Consider the following 18,292-nt stretch of genomic DNA (forward strand, 5'->3'; position numbering starts at 1 on the left):
ATATTGAAAGTTTAGGTAATCTTGATTATTTCATTTTAACAACTCACACTTTATCTCCTTAAGGAACCACTTGCTTCAAGACCTGTGCTATTAGCTTCGAACGTACGTAATAAAAGATTTTAATTAATTCTCTATGAGCAAGATTTTTTTCAGATAAAATAAATAAAGATGTAGACAAACCGGTACATTTTATCCATAACAATACCATGCAGTACTACACACACACACATTGAAGACTAGAGCTAGCATACTACTTTGAAGTTTCAAGTACAATACAATACAAATAAATCCTTATCATAATGATAATCTTGTCATCAATCCGGGCTTTTAAGGAATGGAATCATCTCCTGCTTTTATACATACCATCAACCACATTCTGCAAAACACACATTTAATTTATCCGCGTCAGATTATCTATATAGATTATTATATCAGACTTGTTAAAATTTCTTGATTCATACTAAAGAAAATAGCGGCATTTGATCAAACGAAACCTGGTAGTATTTAAGAAACTGGCTTCTCTTTTTCTTGAATGTTGGTGTGAGCAGATCGCGGTCCATGTCAAACGGTAGGGGATCCAGATGAACCGCTTTAACCAATTCAAAACCTTTTAACTGGCAACAACGCAGAATATTAGTTTACAGTGATCACTGTCTAAGATCATCATCGGAGAGAGAGAGAGAGAAAGGGGGAGGAAACGTACCTTTTTCTCTTTAGCGATACTTGTTAGCTCTCCAAGGATATATGCATTTGTCTTAGAATTTTCACAAATGGTATCAAAGTCCCCTGGCACTCCGTTTTCTGCTGCCCAACTTTCAAGCAATTCTTTGTTTGGGTTGACAACTGCAACAAGGAAGGACTCGAAGCTGTTGCCGTATATCCATATCTGAAACATGTATGTAATTAAGAATACATACCAACCACTTGTTTAATTAATGCAAGATATGTTGACAGTTGATGGGTGAATTACCGCATCTACGATAGGAACAAGAGAGAATATGCTTTCCAAATTCTCAACAGAGACGTACTCTCCTTGTGAAAGTTTAAAAATGTTCTTCTTTCTATCAATAATTTTCATGCTTCCATCCGGTTGCCACTCACCAATATCACCTGACTTTCTTGCATAGTTAGTCAATGTGGTTTTAAACTAATTTTAATCAACATTGAATTGAAAAAGAAAAGAAAATTACCTGTGTGGAACCATCCATCTACAAGCACTTCTTTGGTGAGGTCTTGGCGCTTGTAATATCCAGAGAACAATGAGCTTCCACGTAACAATACCTCTCCTCTTGGCGCAGTGGCTGCCAAGGCATCATATCCCATTTCCGGGACTGACATCAAACATACATCCACGTTCGGCAATGGCGGGCCCACTGTACCGATCATGGATAATTCATTTGGTTGTGCAACAAATGACCCCGCACAGCTTTCTGTTAAACCTATATACATACATATACTAATCCACTGAATGACAAGTTTCACACTAATTAACAAGGTGTGCATAATTAGGACTCGTAGTAGATGATATATATACCATATCCTTGAAGAACATGAGCACATGTCACCACTCGTAAAAAGGTTTCCACACTAGCGGAAAGAGGTGCGGCTCCAGATAGAATAAGACGCAACTTTCCTCCTAGACCTTCTTTCACCTATTTTTTTTTTTTAAACAATGTATGTATGTATGTTAATATACCTCAACAAGCGACACCTGGAAGGAAGGAAGTTGAACTAAAAGAGACATACAGACAGATCCATATATTACCTTGTTAAAAATAATCTTGTCAAACCTAGGTGCTGCCTCTTCATGCTTGTACCCTCTACTCATGTTACGCAGTTTGCTGCAGATTTAGAGAAATTAAATGAACCAGTACGTGATGGGCAACTATCATCTAAATCCTGAATGTAAAAGAACTCACTATGAGTAGGCAACGTTGAACAAGGTTTGCTTGAGGAAGCCGCTAGAAGAGATCTTCTCTACCAAACCTAAATAAAAACATCATCAAGTTATTTATGGTATAGAACAAGGTTTATTATATGTGCGCAATATATATATACCTGAATAGATTCTGTCTAGAACACGGGGAACAGAACAGAAGACAGTTGGCTTTAGCTCCTTGAGATCATCAATCAATAGCTTGACGTCCTGATCAGGATGAGTATTGAAAAAAGTTATACAACATAATGAATATTTGCACAGGTTTATAAAATTTCCAAATGTCATCATGACTGACTTACCCCACGCCAAAAACCAATTGAGGCGCCGGTGGAAATGAATAATTCTTCAATGACTCGATCGAATATATGGGCGAGAGGTAGATAGGAGAAATATACATCGCTCGCACGAAACTGAAAGGAAATGAGCAGATATATATGATTTCAACATGGAGGAAAGACAATAGTAATATTCAGTAGTGTTGTTGAAATTAACCTCTTCACTCATGCTCTCTAGGTGGTGATGTACTCCAGACAAAATGGAAAGAATGCTTTCATTGGTTATCATAACGCCCTTTGGTTCCCCAGTGGTTCCACTTGTGTACATGATTGTACAGATATCACTCCTCATCTTTGATGGCAGCTCATATTGGTCTTTACTACTTCCCTTCAATTATATTAATCATCGGTCATGCATGCATTGAACGTGCATGCCCTTGTATATATATATATGTAATATGGGGTGCTTAATTACCAGATGCAGAAAAGTTTCCCAAGAATAAAGTTCCAAGCCACATGTTTCAGCCATTTGCTTCTGCTCATTTGTGATTGTGCTAAAGCTCACAAGAGCTATATATAAAAAAACAATTTTAGTAATTAATTCACGTGTGGACCATAAAATAAACAAACATGATGAAAATATATAGACAAGAAACTCACTTTTCAAGTACTTTGAAGTATCGGGTAATGTTTTTAATACCTATAAATAAATAATGACATTTTTTTATTATTTTCTCAGAAACTAAAAAACAAAGAAGCCCTAAAAGGTTACAAAGGCAAGAATCATAATTCTTGTTAATGACAATGTAAAACAAAACTACCTCAGAAATTTTAGTCTCTTCTGCAAATATAATTGAGATCTCTGCATGACATATAATGTATTTCACTGCACCAGCACCTGAAAAAACCATTACCAAAGATTCAAGTCAGAATTGTCAGTGTGCGAAAGACCATAATCTGGAGTTATATCTAAGCACCAAAAAAGGGCGATACATACCTAGAGTGTCATATAAAGGGACACAATGAAGACTGTGAGCATTGCAGGCCTGCAGAAGATGTATTGCAGAAGAAATAAAATGATGGATTATTATTATTATTATTATTATTATTATTATTAATACAAAGAGTGAATGTCGTCATCTGATATAAATAATTAAAGTTACCTGCATGCTTACTACCCATTTTGTGCAATTCGTCCCATATATTCCACATCTTGCCCCCTAAACACGAGAGGTTGTAAAATTCCCAAAAAAAAAAATAAATAAATAAAGAAAGAAAAGGCAAGTAAGTAAGTAAGTAAGTAAGTAAGTAAGTGCGTACTTTGTTAATTCCTCCTCGAGTGCAGATGGAATCTCCAAGCTTCAATACTGTGTCATAGACTTGCTTGTAAGTTAACCATACGTATTCACCGGCGGCCTGAATACATAAAATGGAAGAAAAATGAGAAATAAATAAATATATATAGAGAGACAGAAAGAGCAAGAGTGGAGTTGTACCTTGCCATCAATAATCTGGCGCTGTCCAAGCATTGGATTATTAGGATATTTCTCCACTGATGAACTGTGTAAGTAATATAGAATCACAGATAGATGTCCAAGAATTATTATTAATCCTTAAATCATATAAAATAAACACCATACATTCATTCAATTTTACCAACTTCTTCTTCTTCACTCAAGTAGTAATTAATAATAATCAGAGTAAACTGCAATTTGTGTTCAGGGCCAAAAATTAAGCTCCTTGGCTTGGCTTGGCTGGGTCCCTAAAACTTAAGAAATATTGCTCACCCAGTCCCTGACCATCACATTCTTAACTGTTTCAACACCCGACCCGATGCTGTTACTAAAGAGGGGTATTTCGCGTTGAATGATGGGTATTCTAATTGATACGAACCGAATCGTTAACCAATTGATCCAAAGAAAATAAGAACGAAGCTTGAAACAACTTAGAGAGAATTAGACTAACTAATGATAATAAGTAACTAATAATAATAGATATAGAAGGGGAGTATTATTATTATTATTATTATTATTATTATTATTATTATTATTATTATTGTTATTATTATTATTATTATTATTTTAAATTGGTTTTTGGTTTTCACTCATGTTGAACAAGCAAATTAATTTTTAATTAAATTTAAGAATTAGCAGGGTGTCATTGCACTCTCAACATTCAAAGGACGAAATTAAGTACTTCCGGCTTCATCACAACACTGTCCGCAAATTACAACAACGATTTCAAAGTGCTATGTAGTCGTCCAAGTATGTAAATCAAAACACACATGACACATGAATGATATAATTATAATAGTTTATTTGTTTTAACATTTTCAATTTATGGGCTGTGATTATCAATCTAAATTTGGATTGGTAGCTAGCTACTTGTTGCAAGGAATTACAATTTGATTTTGCATCTACTTAGAGAGAGAGAGAGAGAGAAAATGTAATAAAATATCGAAAAGTGAGTGAGGATGATAACATATAACTGTTAACATGTGTGATGTCGTTTTAGTTAGGAATTAAAGAAAAAGGAAGAGGAGGAGGAGGAGCCTACCAGAAAACATCCCAACAACTATGGACGTCATTGCTAAGTGGTCGAAATCCATCTTTTGCTAGCACATTCCGGTAAACAGGACCAACAGATGGACGACTATCACCCTTGCCGCCTTCTTTCGCTTTTTCAACCTCCACCACATATCTCTTCATACCCATGCTTAGCTTCTTTATTGATTTTTCCACAACAGATATCGATGGATTTTTTAAGAAACGGTGGCTAGCTAGCTATATAATATATGTAAAGAGAGAGAGAGAGAGAGAGATGGGTGTATGTATGTTGTTGGCCTAACAAAACAAAAACTTTGACAAGTTATATTTGCAGGTGAAAATGGATGTTAGAGTTGGTCAACAAAACATAGAATAAACTTTTTTGGTTTCCTTACCAATTAATGCAAGGTGGTATTGACTATTGAGTTTTAAATGTTAATTAAAAATGTGGTAATATATTGTTATGGTAATAATATTTCCACTTTACAAATCATTTAATTCTCTAAAACTGTGGTAATATATTGTTATGGTAATAATATTTCCATTTTACAAATCATTTAACTCTCTAAAACTATTTATCATTCTATAACACTAATAAAATTATACTAATATATAGATGTTTCTCCGTGATGATCATTGATTGATTTGTGGTGGAAAGTAAGTAAAATAAAATATTATAAAATGAAAATAAAAATCCTTTGTGTTCAAAAAAAAATATTATTTTATAATAAACCAGAAACAGTAGACAAAGAAGAAGAAGAAAAAACTTGCAGTTTTCTACTATAACCAATTTGGGATCTTAACAATCATTAATATATAAAATCTCGAGTTTTTTTTTTTATAAAGTAGTGTTGTTGGAAAAAATATTTACCAAATTAGTGTTGTTTTAAAAGTATATACCAAAAAGGTGTTTTATCTCTTTTTAGTAGTTTCTCACTTTCAATTTCATTGGTTAGCTTCACTTTATTAATTAAATATTGACTTAATCACTTTTTTTATTAAAAAAAACTAAATTCTCAACCGTAAATACTGTATACTTTTGGAACTCGAGACTTCACATTTGAAAATAAATCATAAAATTCTTTTTCTCTGTACTGGAAAAATATTAATTTGTTTTTTCTTATCCATGCTATAGTTTCACTTCTCTATACACGTACAAAGAAAAAAAAAAGGGGGGGGGGTGGGAACAATAAATCAATAAAGTAATTATATGTATTTTTTATAACAAAAAATAGAAACTATTTAATTCGATTTTAAAAAATGAGTCGTTCGAAATTCATAGGTTGACTTCAAAATTTGGTTTATTCGCAGCCTCGTGACCTTTGAGAAGGTCATGGGTTCGTCTAGAGCAAAAAAGCTTTGGGTTAAGGCAAGGGTTTTACCACAATGAGTTTTTAAGTGGTGGGTTTCCTCTAAATAGGTAGCAGGCCGGGTCATCAATGTCGTCTGCGAGAGAGAGTGTGTGTATTGTACAATATCCCTTAACGTACGATGCGTACGCGATGAGATTTCCGCATGTTATATTTCTAAGTCCGCATGTTGTAAATTAAGTCCGCACATTAGAAATTAAGTCCGCATGTTATTAACCAAATCCGCATGTTATATTTTCATCGCGTACGCATCGTACGTTAAGGTTAATTGTACGTTAACTAACCCCTATATATATATATGTTTAAAAACTAATAAATTCCATTTCGTTTACAAACTAAAATTTATAACACCAGCTCCTGTTGCATTTAATTTAATTAATTAACTAAGTTTGAGTGTACATAGACGGGTCATGCTTGTCAAAAGGGGAAAGACCCTCGTAATTTCCAGCGGGTTGATACTCGCATACCATATAAGTACTTTTTCCATTGCAATTAGACTTTGCACAACCGATTTTTTTAGTGTCTCGCCACATAATTTGTGTGTAATGGCCACATTTTTGTCCAGGCATACACGTATTGGTTTTCTTATTATAATACTTTTGTTCTTTCATCCAAGCATAGACAGCGTCCTTGGGAGCCCATTTGAGGGACTTAGCAGCACTACCCCAAAATAGGTTTTCACCGTAGGGTCCGTCTGAGTGTCTTAAAGCGCAATCACGAGCATGGGATAATGCATGCTTGTTTGCAAAACCAGCGAGTGTTTGATCATAGGTAAATGGTGGCAGGCCTCCCTGGACACGCGCCTTATTATGCATCTCAAGAAATTCTTTATCATCTTGGGGTGTGGCGTTTGCTACCACCAAAATAATCACAAGATATGTAAGAATCAACTTTTCGGTCTGTTTCAATTTCATTTCATTATCGTCTGTCTAATAAGATAGACAAACAACAAGATGAATGAATTTAAGAGAAGGAGATAATTCAGACGTAATAATAATAATAATTCAAGATTTTCCTTAAAGAAAGGACAATCCATCCACAATTTTATGTGAATCGCATGATTTTACCACTTGGTCCTAACCTAACCTAACCTTCTTTTAAATGAATATTAAACTGTAATTGAATATTATATATAAACATTTTTATTTTTATTAAACTAATAATTTAAAACAATAAATCATCACAAATTGTTAATTTACAACAATGAAAAAATATTTGTAAATAGACATTCATATTCTTAAATAAAAAAGAAAGAAAAAGAAAAAATCAAATAGTTAACAAGGCCCATGTGATAAACGTAACAATTTAACTATTGAGGATACATATTAAACCGGAGGGTGTTTTCAAAGTAAAATGTAAGACAATTGCAGTTCATGAGACAAATTTAACAAAAAACATGGCTACAACAAGGCAAAAATCACTCAAAATACTATTAACAAAAAGGTTTGGTTTAGGATTCTACGAGAGAATTTTACTTGGCCCACGCAACTGCATCAACCTCAGTTTGGGCAGATTTGTACAACTCCAGTCTCTTGCTCAAGTCCATGCGCCTCTGCATTATTGCTGGATCCTCGTCCAACAGTTTCGCCAATTGCTTACCCTAACAAACAAACATTAACATTAACTTACCAACCAACTCCTTCCCTTCATAAATATATATATATATATAAATTAGCACTCACCTCCTTTGCACCCAACTCCGTGAAGAAATGGTCAAGTAAGCTACGTTTAGCCTCACGCACTTGACAATACACCACAGACTTTGGAATGGAGTGTCTTAGAGTCCCAACCACCATATGGATATAAGACAACACATTTGATCCTGTTTGTGAGGAAGTAAGTTGGTTAAACAAGACAACCAACATGGTAAGAATCATGTGCTTCACTTACCAATTCGACGAAGATAAGAATCATTATATCTATCGAAAATCGAGTGTGTTGGATTCCCGCCCTTTTCGATATCTTGTGGAAGCTTTCGGAAGAAATCAACTGTCAAGTATGCGCACTCCATATCAACTAGCTGTATGGTAGCCCTCTTGCTCTCGTTTCTCATCTTGTCTAATGATTCACAAGCTGCATTCATAACTTCCGCTCTAAGTGATGGATATTGCTTCAACTCCTGTCGCCACAATACCAGCCTTTGTTAACCACAAACACAGAGTAGCGAACAATAAGATATTTACAAAAAAAAATGGTGTCTTTATACTTATTCGCAATATAACTTTAAATACTGAGACTGACCGGGGTCTCGTTAATTGACTTGTGCACCAGATCCTTCAGTATACCATGTACCTAAAGAAGCCAATAAGAAAGAGTGATCAAATCGAACGTGCTATGAGAATATTTATCTCAAACTACAATAGTATTAAAAAAATGAGTTAAAACTAATGAATTAGACAAGTTAACACAGCCTACAGCTTGTTAATGATTATATGAAAATTTCGATTTACAAAACATTTGGTTTGGTGTAAATCATTCAAAAGACTTACCGCATCAACAGCTGCCTCAGCAGGACCTTTGATAGTAATTAGGGTAGATTCAATAAGACGGCGATATCCTTGTTCAGGGGCTATTAAGTGAGGCTGATATCCATCAGCTTCGGTAATTAGTTTTCTCACATTCTCCATAGAAAGTTGTTTGTCGAATTGCAACCTTTTCAAGGCAGCTGGAAGCTGATTATCAAAGATGCTATACACTTTGTCACCACCTGGTCGTCTGTAAATGCATAAAAGCCACATATTATACAAAAAAAAAAAAAAAAAAACACCTAAGAGACTTAGAATCAATCAGGCGGCTCGTTCTGATACATACATTCCATCAAGATGTTCCTTGAATGTTTGATCAAAAGCCCGACATATTTCCATAATCATATACAATTTTCCCTGTCGATGCAGAAGAAACAAAGAAAGATCAGTAGGCAATGAACTTAAAACAGTACAAAAGACAAGCTTGCGCTCGAGGGTCTTAGGAAATACATTACGAGAAAAGACCACATGTCCATTAGAATGACAATAACTAAGCAACTGGATTTAAAAGCCACTGTTATATATTAATAATCCCCAAAATAAATTACGCTTACTCCAGCATCAGTAGCAATGGGCTTCCCAAGACGACTCAATTCTGTTTCAAGTTCAATAATAGTTTTGTTGATGAGAGACTGAAGGCCTGGAATCCGTGACTTAATGACTGTTTCCAAATGCTGAAACAATGAATAGCGTAGTAAAGCGGATTAGATATCTTTAAGCGAATAATGTAGTAAAGCGTTTTGAATCTTGGTTGTAAAGATGATTACCTTAGAAAGCACTTTCCCGAGATGCTCAGAGCCCATTCTGCTAGCAAGGTGCCTATACTCGGGAGTATTAGCAAAGTACTCGCGCTCCCTCCTCCGAGCGGCAATCATGTCAACGCTTTTGTTAATATCAGCTTGAGACCGGTTCACAACACCAATCCAAGGAAACTTCAGTTTATAAGATTTCCCTTCCAACATCTGTACATGTCATCTTCATTATTAAAGAAAGAAGCACAGAATTTAAAATCAAAACCCAGAAGCAGAAGCTTACATCAACTGCATCAGTCCCCTTGTCCATAAGATCAATCTTCGTCAAAACTCCAAAAGTCCTCTCCCCTGCTTAGAATTTACAAAAACATCAATCATGAAACTGGTATGCATCACCATATTATTCCTACCAATTTGGTACTGGTCACCGAAACCAAAAAGGACCAATGCCGAAATCATTAAAAGCAGATACCAGTACCAATGCTGTAGTGATATGTGGTAATAAATCTCATCCCTATTACTTGACTTGAATATTTGGCAAACTAAACTGTCCAAATATGTATGTATATAGCATGATGAATAATTGTATGAAAGTTTAAGCACAATGTACTACATTAGCAACTTCAAAGTTGATTTTGGGATCAGCCTAAAAAACAGCAATGTGAAAAACCTCATATATCATAAACAACCTATATTTTCATGTGAAAACAATGAAATGCACAAGTTTCCATGAAACCTATTTACGACAAACTTCAGCAGTTTCCAGTGTAATGAAATTCTGTTTAGAGCAGGGATATTCCAGTCCCAACTTATGTGTCTTTAAATTTGACGAAGAAAAAATAAAAAATTTGCAAGTAATTTCATACTTCACTTGATCTAAAGCACTCATAGCTTGCAGCACAATAACAAATTTCTCGTTAATGTTATTGCGCTGAATTTACATCTCAAACAAATGATACCATACAAGGAACAATCAACAAAGAAATAAACCACAAAATCCAAACTAACAAGTGAAGGTTGTTGTATGCGAAAATCTTTTACGAACCTTGTGGATCTACCTCACGAGCAATTTTGATAGCATCAGATGTAGCAAGATCTTGGTTGGCAGGAGAAACTGCCAAAATAATGCAGTTAGGCTGCAAAACAAGCAAATAAACAATTTTTAATTTATGATGAAAGTAGCACCAGTGAATGCAAATAGCAACACTTTAGTTAATAAAAGTACCTTCTCAATGTAGGATCGCACCATGTTCTCAATATCTTGCACGATGCTCTCAGACTGGCCCTCTATACAAGTGTAAAATCTGTTAAGACCGCTAGTCATCTAAAGTTTCCCAAAAATAGTCATATGATGCTAAACTTACCAACAGCTACTTTTGTCAGACCAGGAAGATCGATCAAGGTCAAATTCACAACTGCCAACGCCATACATTAACTGATTAACATGTGAGATTTTGTAACCAAAACAAGAAACAAGCATATGAATGAATGTGGAATACTAAAAAATGCATGCAGTATAAGAAGTGAAATTTTGCAAGCATAGTTCAAACTGAACTGTAAGACTAAACTATTATTCTATAGCCCAGAACCAAAGCTCAATTAAGTTCACTATTCCAGTCATTATTGTGTTCAGGTCTTCAGCAAAGCGATCCGAAACCACAATATATGAATAAATTAGCACACAAAGCTTCTATGTCAAATGGGTGTATAATAGCTGTGCCAGTAATAACCTAAAATAGCTCAATTATACAATTTCTAATAATATGGTTTCTTTGCTGTAGAGTTCAAATTCAAATATCTACCTACTTTTACGAAAAAAAAACAAAGATAAGAAATAGAAGACAGATAGAAAACAGGACGAAACATAACAAACAAGACAAGCTATCTCACCATTAGGAGAATAGATGCTGAGATAGATAGGAACAGATGAAATCTGTTTGGTCCGACCGGTCTCACGATCCGTCTCATCAGAAATCTCTTTCCTGACAGCAGCTGCACAAGAAGAAAAGACCCACCATACATACATGGTTTATAGTTGATGATACATGAATGATTTTCATGTAGTAGACATTCATTCAGAAGAATTAAGCCACAAGTATATTGTCATTTGAAAAATTGTATAAATAAGAAGGAAAAAAGTAGATACCAAAATCAGTAAACCTCTTTCTTGGTTGGTGAGCAAACTCTGCATATTCTCGTCCTTCATCAATTCTATGAAGCTGAAGAACAAGGGGACGACGTGTAACAATCCCTGCAGTGCAGACATATGTCATGTGTTGCATTGATTAAACTAGTGGAGTTATTTGAGGAATAATAATAATAATAAAATGTATTACCAGATCCACGAGGCAGAAAATCCTTGCCAACAACACTCTCCAGCACAGATGACTTTCCAGAGCTCTAAGAATTTTAGATCAGATGAGATACTTACTTAATCGCACAAATCACGAGTAATTTTTTAAAATTCTTCTTAGTTAAAACATACAACAACTATGTGAGTTTAGGGTTAACTTATGGTAAGGAGATCTAATCTAAGACATAATAAGTAGAAATCTATCTGAACTAAAACCTAAGGATCTGGATCTGGATGTGGATGTGGATGTACCTGACCGCCAACGACGGCGATTGTCGGCAAGGCGTCCCAAAGAGTAGGCAGAGAGGATCCTTCGCCAAAATCACCTAGGGCAGTACATGCTCTCTGCAGTTTGTTCACCAGATTTATCAGATTCTCCATTATTTTCTTTCTTTCTGACTGACTGGATCAGAGATAACGATTAGATCGGAGACTCAAACGGTAAGGTTTTGATTGTGGCTTCAAACGGTAAGGTTTTGATTGAGGCTTCTTTCCTTTCTATATGCGGTTCGAGCCTTGTGGTGGGTGGGGTCGGGGTCGGGGACACCAACAAAATTCAAAAACCTTTTTTTGAATTCACTCCCAAATAAATACAACTTGTTCAACTATTTTATGTCAACATATGCAATATTTTCATAATCGGATCAGACACTGAACCGGTAACTTTACTGGTTAGGCCGACTGGTTAGGCCGGATTTAAGAACCTTATTACATAATAAAAAATATAAATGTATCAAATATATAGAAAACAATGATAGTGTGAGATAGTTCTAGTTTTACATTAAAGGAAAAATTACAAGTTTAGTCCTTTACACCCAACCCAGTAAAAAAACTTTGTTAATTGTTGGGTGTAAAGGACTAAACTTGCAACAAAATACCTAGGTAAAGGACTAAACTTGCAACAAAATACCTAGTAAAGGACACCGCTTGTCAACAATTAACAGGGTTTTTTAACTGGGTTGGGTGTAAAGGACTAAACTTGCAACAAAATACCTAGTAAAGGACACTGCCTGTCAACATTCGTTAAAAAGGACACCGCCTGAAAAGTGCTATAAAGATAAAGGACAAAACTTGTAATTTTTCCTACATTAAATTTCAACTGTATACGTATTATAATGCTATATAAGCTTTTTATTCATATGTAAATTGATTATTCTTCCAAGGTTAAATCAGTAAATACTTAATACTAAGGGATTAAATGAGTCAAAGTTCTATTTCTAAAAGGGGTTCATTGTAAATGTGAGTTAACCCTAACCAATTTATAATATCTTAAAAAGAATGGTCGGTGCTACAGTGCATGACATAATTACATGTATACCCTTCGTCTCACCATAGATGTTACCATATTGCCATTTATACATTATTCTTTTTTCCGGAGAATGTTCTTTTCAAAAGTTGAGAAAGAAACTGAGAAGCGGTGGCGATGACGTCTAGCAAACAACGACTGTGGGTGGAGGTAGACGCTGACGGTACGCCTGGAACATGTGGAGAGCGTCGGGCGTCTGCCGATTGATTTTGTAGATCGGGGAAAGCAAAGAGCGTTAAGATGATGGGAGTGAAAAGCATTCTGATCGGTTGCCGGAGAGCGATAGAGAGGGCTGTAGGTTTTTGACTGTAAAAAAATAGAAAAAGAGGGTTCTAGGTTACCCTAAGAAAAAAATGTATGAATTCAGATAGAAGTGTAATTGGGTCAGCAATGAACCTGGATATTTTGTTTTATAAATGTTGTTGATGACATAAATTCCATGGTTATCCTCTATAAAATCTGTACTATGTGTCTCTAGAAAAATGGTGGATGATGAAGATGAAAAAAGGAAATGGGTGTCCCTGTGTTTTCTTTCTTTTCTTCTTTTCTTTTTTATCCAACAACCATAAATCCGTAGTTTTGTAAGTCTGTCTATCAAGGAAATTACATTACAAAATCATTTTAACTAGAATCATATTAATACAAATTAAAATTAGTTTGTTTAAAAAATATATAATTAATACAAATTAAAATTAATTTGTTTAAAAAATATATAAAAACTTTAAACATAAAGTCGTTGGTTCTTTTAACCCAACAAGATAGTTCCTTGGTTCTTTTAACCTAACAAGATAGTTAATACGTTTTTTTTATTTACGTTGCCGTCACACATTTTGCAATAGTCGGATCCCCGCCGCAACGCGCGGGCGGGTAACCAACTAGTTTAGATAAAAAGAAAAGTTGCAACGGCAACTCATGTCTTTCTACTTTGCTTGTTTTCCTTTTCTTCTTTGCAAAAATAAGGTTTTTGAACGACAAACCTCCATTTTTATCTTTAAATGCCATATTCTATAGTTTATGTGCTTGTATTTTGAAAGGAAATATTCGTCTTTGAAAGGATATCTTCAATGAATCTGTCAGTCGGAGTAAATACGATTCAAACTGAAAAACTTGAAAAGAGCTCCGCCGATCCGACCTCTTATTTTCACTAAATTTCATCTTTCCGTTTAATAAATTAAAAAATTAATAAGCAATATAGACAAACTAACACTATTCCACACATGTTTTGGGCTAAACATAGAAAATTGTAGTAATACTAACTTCATCACACGTCATCTCCCTAACAATCTTTAACCTTTATTCAATGTTTCTTATAATTCTTATCACCGATCATGGTAATCTACTTGGAAATCACAACGAATATTTTTAACAAACTACAAGTAACTCAAAAAACTCGCGGATAAAACTGACAATTCCTAACTTGTCTAAAACATAATATCAAATATGAGAAGACCTCTTTAAGAAAAAAGTACACTATGTCATTATACATATATATTTTAAAATAAATTAAAATTAGGTGGCTAGGCTCCATCATATCTCCTTCTTAGTACATATAACCGAATGTGGTTGTAAGCACATTTGCGTCATGAATATGAAATGTATATAGCGTTATTTCTATAGCCTATTATGATGTCACGGATGTATGAGGTTAAGTCGAAAGTTCATATAATAAACTGTTGACTTCTGAAAGTCAACTGCACATAAGAAGCATGGTTGGACTTGTTGTCACAATTGTAAGATTATAGAAAGTTATATTGTACGTGTTATATCAAAGTGTGTTATATGTGACGACGTGATTAATTATATGAGTTGAAAAGATATGATTGTGGGAATATGCCTTATGTTTGTTAGAATTGACTAGTGAAGGTCAAATGTGGAATATGAATTTGATATGATCATTAATATATACAATCATGTATACTAACAAGAATGTGAATGCAATGACATGAAATTATAGTGATCATGTCAAGATAGATGGAAGCATGGAAGGCTAAAGGGTCAAAAGGAATTAAGGAAACGGATACGAATACAAACGTTTAAGGTAAGTGATTTCTGGAATCACTTCTTCTTTAATAAATGAAGTTTGGTGTGTTGAATATAGGGAACAATGTAAGAAGATTATGGGTAAGAGTAAGTACCAAAGTAAGAAGTGTTATGGTAAGTCGAAGATAGTTGTTTATGTCAAAACTACACAGTAGAAACGAACGGGTCAAAATGTAGAAAGAAGTATGGCGTGATGTAGTAGTTGGTTTGACCAGGAGATTAAGATTTAGAAGGATATGGATCTTGATTATGATTAAATGAAAGTACATGGAAGTTCGATTTGTATAAGGTTTGAATTCTTTGTTGATGCTTGCCATAGCCTACGACTGGCATACCGACAGGGTGAAATAAACGTCTGGGCTGTGACAATTCGTCTAGGTTATGCCTGATAACCTAGATGACCAGATAACTTGTATGGGTTATGCCTGATAACCTAGATGACCAGATAATTCGTCTGGGTTATGCCTGATAACCTAGATGACCAGGTAACTTGTCTGGGTTATGCCTCAAAGATTAACTGATAAGAATTTGATGTTGAACCAGATATAGAAGATGGAAGGAATTTGACATTTATACCCGTTAGAAAGTATGATTGAAGGAATGTTAAAGAAAGGATTATCATTACATAAACTCATTGAAGAGTGTTTATGAGGTGTGATGAGCGGGTACGTAAGTATGTGTGGGAAGGAATTAGGTCTAGAGGCATGTATATGTATGGGCATGGATTTACCTACATGTTAGTAACAGAATCCATAGATAAGCACGATTAGAAATGAGTATGCATATAGGTTGATACGTATGAGACTTATTTATATGGATGTTTGTGACTAGGATATGTTAGTATAATCATGTGGGAATGTAAGTGATATGTAAGATCTTGTATGTATGTATGTATGTACGTATGTACGTACGTACGTACGTACGTATGTATGTATGTATGTATGTATGTATGTATGTATGTATGTATGTATGTATGTATGTATGTATGTATGTATGTATGTATGTATGTATGTATGTATGTATGTATGTATGTATGTATGTATGTATGTATGTATGTATGTATGTATGCATGCATGTATGTAGGTATGTACGTATGTGTGTATAAATATACGTATGCATGAAGTAGGATTTATTGTTTATGAAAGAATGAGGCTTGTATATATGTATATATGGCTTCAATATGTCTGAGTATTTATGTTACTAATCGTGTGCCTTGAGAATGAAATGAAAATGCAGGTATACTATTGTGTCCTTATGAAGATTTGATGATTGGGATGCAAGATTGCACTCAGAAAGATAATCGAAAAGATTAGCATGAATAGAAGAATGCGGAATGGTCTAATTGCGTATGTCTAGATTAAGAATGATGTCAACAAGTATTAATGATGCACATGTATGTGGTGATTGCAGGTTGCACGGAATTAACTTCATTGTGGAGACTAAAAGGTTGAAGATCGAGTCAAAGAGCAAGGATTGTACGGGAAGAGCAGTCTCATAGCTTGTATTTATGTATTACATTTAACGTGTTAATCAAGAATGAATGTTGTAAATCCTTTCAAGAAGTGTCCGACAGATTATAAATGAACTTTCAAGTATGTTATATAGACAATATAAGAAAGAATTTTTGAGCCGGTATTTCCGCTGCGTCTCTTATGGTCAAATTGTTTTAGGGTGTTACAAAACCCGAATACGTAAAACAACTTTTCTTAATTTAATTTAATTGATAAAATAAGCTACTTCTTTAAGCCTTTTGGTGCCGTATCATAAATATTATTCTGATCTACTGTAATTACCTGAAATGCGTTTTGAAAACATTTGATCAGCAGGAAATACTGGTGAGTTCATTCAGTTTTGTAACACCTCGTAAAATCGTGTCCAATTATGTGAAGGCACGTGTCTTAAACCCTAAACATGTAAAAGTTTGAATTACAGGACTAAAGTTGACAAACAATGAAAATACGTATGTGGAGGGACTAAAAGTGTCAACATTCTAAACTTATGCCTCTCATTGACCACACATGATGTTCGTATTCTCAAACAAGTGAATTATTGGACATGAGAAGCCATTTGTGAAAACAATTGAAAGTTTACAAGACATAGGGGTTAAACGTGTCAACATGTTAATTCTTACCTCTAAGTGACCTTTTAGTGAACCTGGGGCTTCGTAATATTCGATTATACTCTCAAGAATACGTGATAATAAATTCAAAAGGTTTTGATATCGTTATGTGATATTTATGCAAACTTTCAAGATGAAGGGTTAAAAGCGTCAACGAGAAGAAGCTAGTGTATTCGGTGATCATTTAACGAAACCGAGCCTAACGGTGTTTAGTTATACTCCTAAGATCACTCACAAACTAACTATGAGGGTTAAAGGTGCCAAAAATGAAAGATAATATGCATTAAAAGGTTCAGGGACTAAAGGTGACAAGTTTTAAACTTGTTTGCTGACATTTTGGGTGTGGCGTCGCGCGACCCCTCCCCCTAATTGCTGTCGCAGGCGGCGATGGCCCTGTTTATGTAACACCCCGAAAATGTAAATCATTTATTTTAAATATAATGTTAGTAAATAAACAAATGAACTAACTAGGATTAAAATAACCTAGTTAGGTAAAAGTCTTGTACTGAGTTATAAATGGGTTAAAACACTAAAAATAAGAACTAAATGATAGTTGAGGGGCCAAAAGTGTTTAAATTGAAACTAATATTAATAAAACAAAACTTAAAACTCAAAACACACTTGTGTGTGTGTGCTGAGATCGAACCAGACAAGGGGGGGCGATCAGGGTTCTTCAAAACCCTAACTTCCACAAATCTCATAGATTGAAGGTTCAAATCTGTTCCAAAACGAAATTCGAGCTAAGATTAGGGATCTCCATTGCAAGGGGGTCATAAGGTATGTGAAATCTGATAGAAAATCTCTACTTGAAATTCTCATGAATTTAGGGAATTCGAAATCTGATGATGCATGATTGTTATATGGATAGAATAGGAACGATATAGTGTCTAGGAGTAAACCCTAGACAATGATATGTGAAATCATGTCTAATTTCTGAGAATTTCATGAACACATTGAAGGTGATTCATGGGTTTTGTGAGAAGCTGATAAACACTAGGGTTTTGAGTGTTATTCTAGTGTAATATGGTTCATAGAAAGTGATTTCTGAAATATTGATGTTTAATTTT

At 34.5% G+C, this 18,292-nt stretch overlaps 3 protein-coding genes across 3 annotated transcripts; all 3 read right to left on the minus strand.

The window, feature by feature from the left end:
* Positions 1-117: 117 nt before the first annotated feature.
* On the minus strand, positions 118-5,050 carry LOC110931053 (long chain acyl-CoA synthetase 4). The gene is made up of 19 exons (XM_022174447.2): positions 4,771-5,050; positions 3,711-3,774; positions 3,535-3,630; positions 3,378-3,434; positions 3,212-3,260; positions 3,036-3,112; positions 2,875-2,914; positions 2,690-2,784; positions 2,432-2,602; positions 2,239-2,349; positions 2,059-2,146; positions 1,920-1,986; positions 1,766-1,841; positions 1,535-1,652; positions 1,191-1,439; positions 971-1,110; positions 704-886; positions 495-614; positions 118-376 (listed from the first exon to the last, which is right to left on the minus strand). The coding sequence occupies exons 1-19, from the start codon at positions 4,926-4,928 to the stop codon at positions 341-343; spliced, it is 1,995 nt and encodes a 664-aa protein (XP_022030139.1). The 5' UTR covers positions 4,929-5,050; the 3' UTR covers positions 118-340.
* A 1,463-nt stretch (positions 5,051-6,513) lies between these two features.
* On the minus strand, positions 6,514-7,044 carry LOC118490576 (pathogenesis-related protein PRMS-like). The gene has a single exon (XM_035988289.1). It carries the CDS (start codon positions 7,042-7,044, stop codon positions 6,514-6,516), a length of 531 nt encoding a protein of 176 aa, XP_035844182.1.
* A 357-nt stretch (positions 7,045-7,401) lies between these two features.
* LOC110931054 (dynamin-related protein 1A) lies at positions 7,402-12,246 on the minus strand. The gene is made up of 16 exons (XM_022174448.2): positions 12,013-12,246; positions 11,744-11,807; positions 11,554-11,658; positions 11,298-11,399; positions 10,772-10,822; positions 10,633-10,694; positions 10,453-10,543; positions 9,691-9,755; positions 9,423-9,617; positions 9,210-9,329; positions 8,942-9,012; positions 8,620-8,845; positions 8,372-8,422; positions 8,021-8,249; positions 7,813-7,952; positions 7,402-7,730 (listed from the first exon to the last, which is right to left on the minus strand). The coding sequence occupies exons 1-16, from the start codon at positions 12,139-12,141 to the stop codon at positions 7,602-7,604; spliced, it is 1,830 nt and encodes a 609-aa protein (XP_022030140.1). The 5' UTR covers positions 12,142-12,246; the 3' UTR covers positions 7,402-7,601.
* Between the last annotated feature and the right edge of the window lie 6,046 nt (positions 12,247-18,292).

The sequence above is a fragment of the Helianthus annuus genome, chromosome 3 (genome assembly GCF_002127325.2).
Source record: "Helianthus annuus cultivar XRQ/B chromosome 3, HanXRQr2.0-SUNRISE, whole genome shotgun sequence".
NCBI lineage: Eukaryota > Viridiplantae > Streptophyta > Magnoliopsida > Asterales > Asteraceae > Helianthus > Helianthus annuus.

Excerpts from the sequence above, each read along its gene's own strand:
- LOC110931053 (XM_022174447.2), bottom strand. The coding sequence starts at position 4,928 with ATGGGTATGAAGAGATATGTGGTGGAGGTTGAAAAAGCGAAAGAAGGC. Across the intron at positions 3,435-3,534 it reads CTCGAGGAGGAATTAACAAA|GGGGCAAGATGTGGAATATA; the intron begins GTACGCACTTAC and ends TCTCGTGTTTAG. Across the intron at positions 3,113-3,211 it reads CCCTTTATATGACACTCTAG|GTGCTGGTGCAGTGAAATAC; the intron begins GTATGTATCGCC and ends TGGTTTTTTCAG.
- LOC118490576 (XM_035988289.1), bottom strand. The coding sequence starts at position 7,044 with ATGAAATTGAAACAGACCGAAAAGTTGATTCTTACATATCTTGTGATT.
- LOC110931054 (XM_022174448.2), bottom strand. The coding sequence starts at position 12,141 with ATGGAGAATCTGATAAATCTGGTGAACAAACTGCAGAGAGCATGTACT. Across the intron at positions 11,400-11,553 it reads AAAGAGGTTTACTGATTTTG|CTGCTGTCAGGAAAGAGATT; the intron begins GTATCTACTTTT and ends CTTCTTGTGCAG. Across the intron at positions 9,013-9,209 it reads CCATTGCTACTGATGCTGGA|GGAAAATTGTATATGATTAT; the intron begins GTAAGCGTAATT and ends CTGCATCGACAG.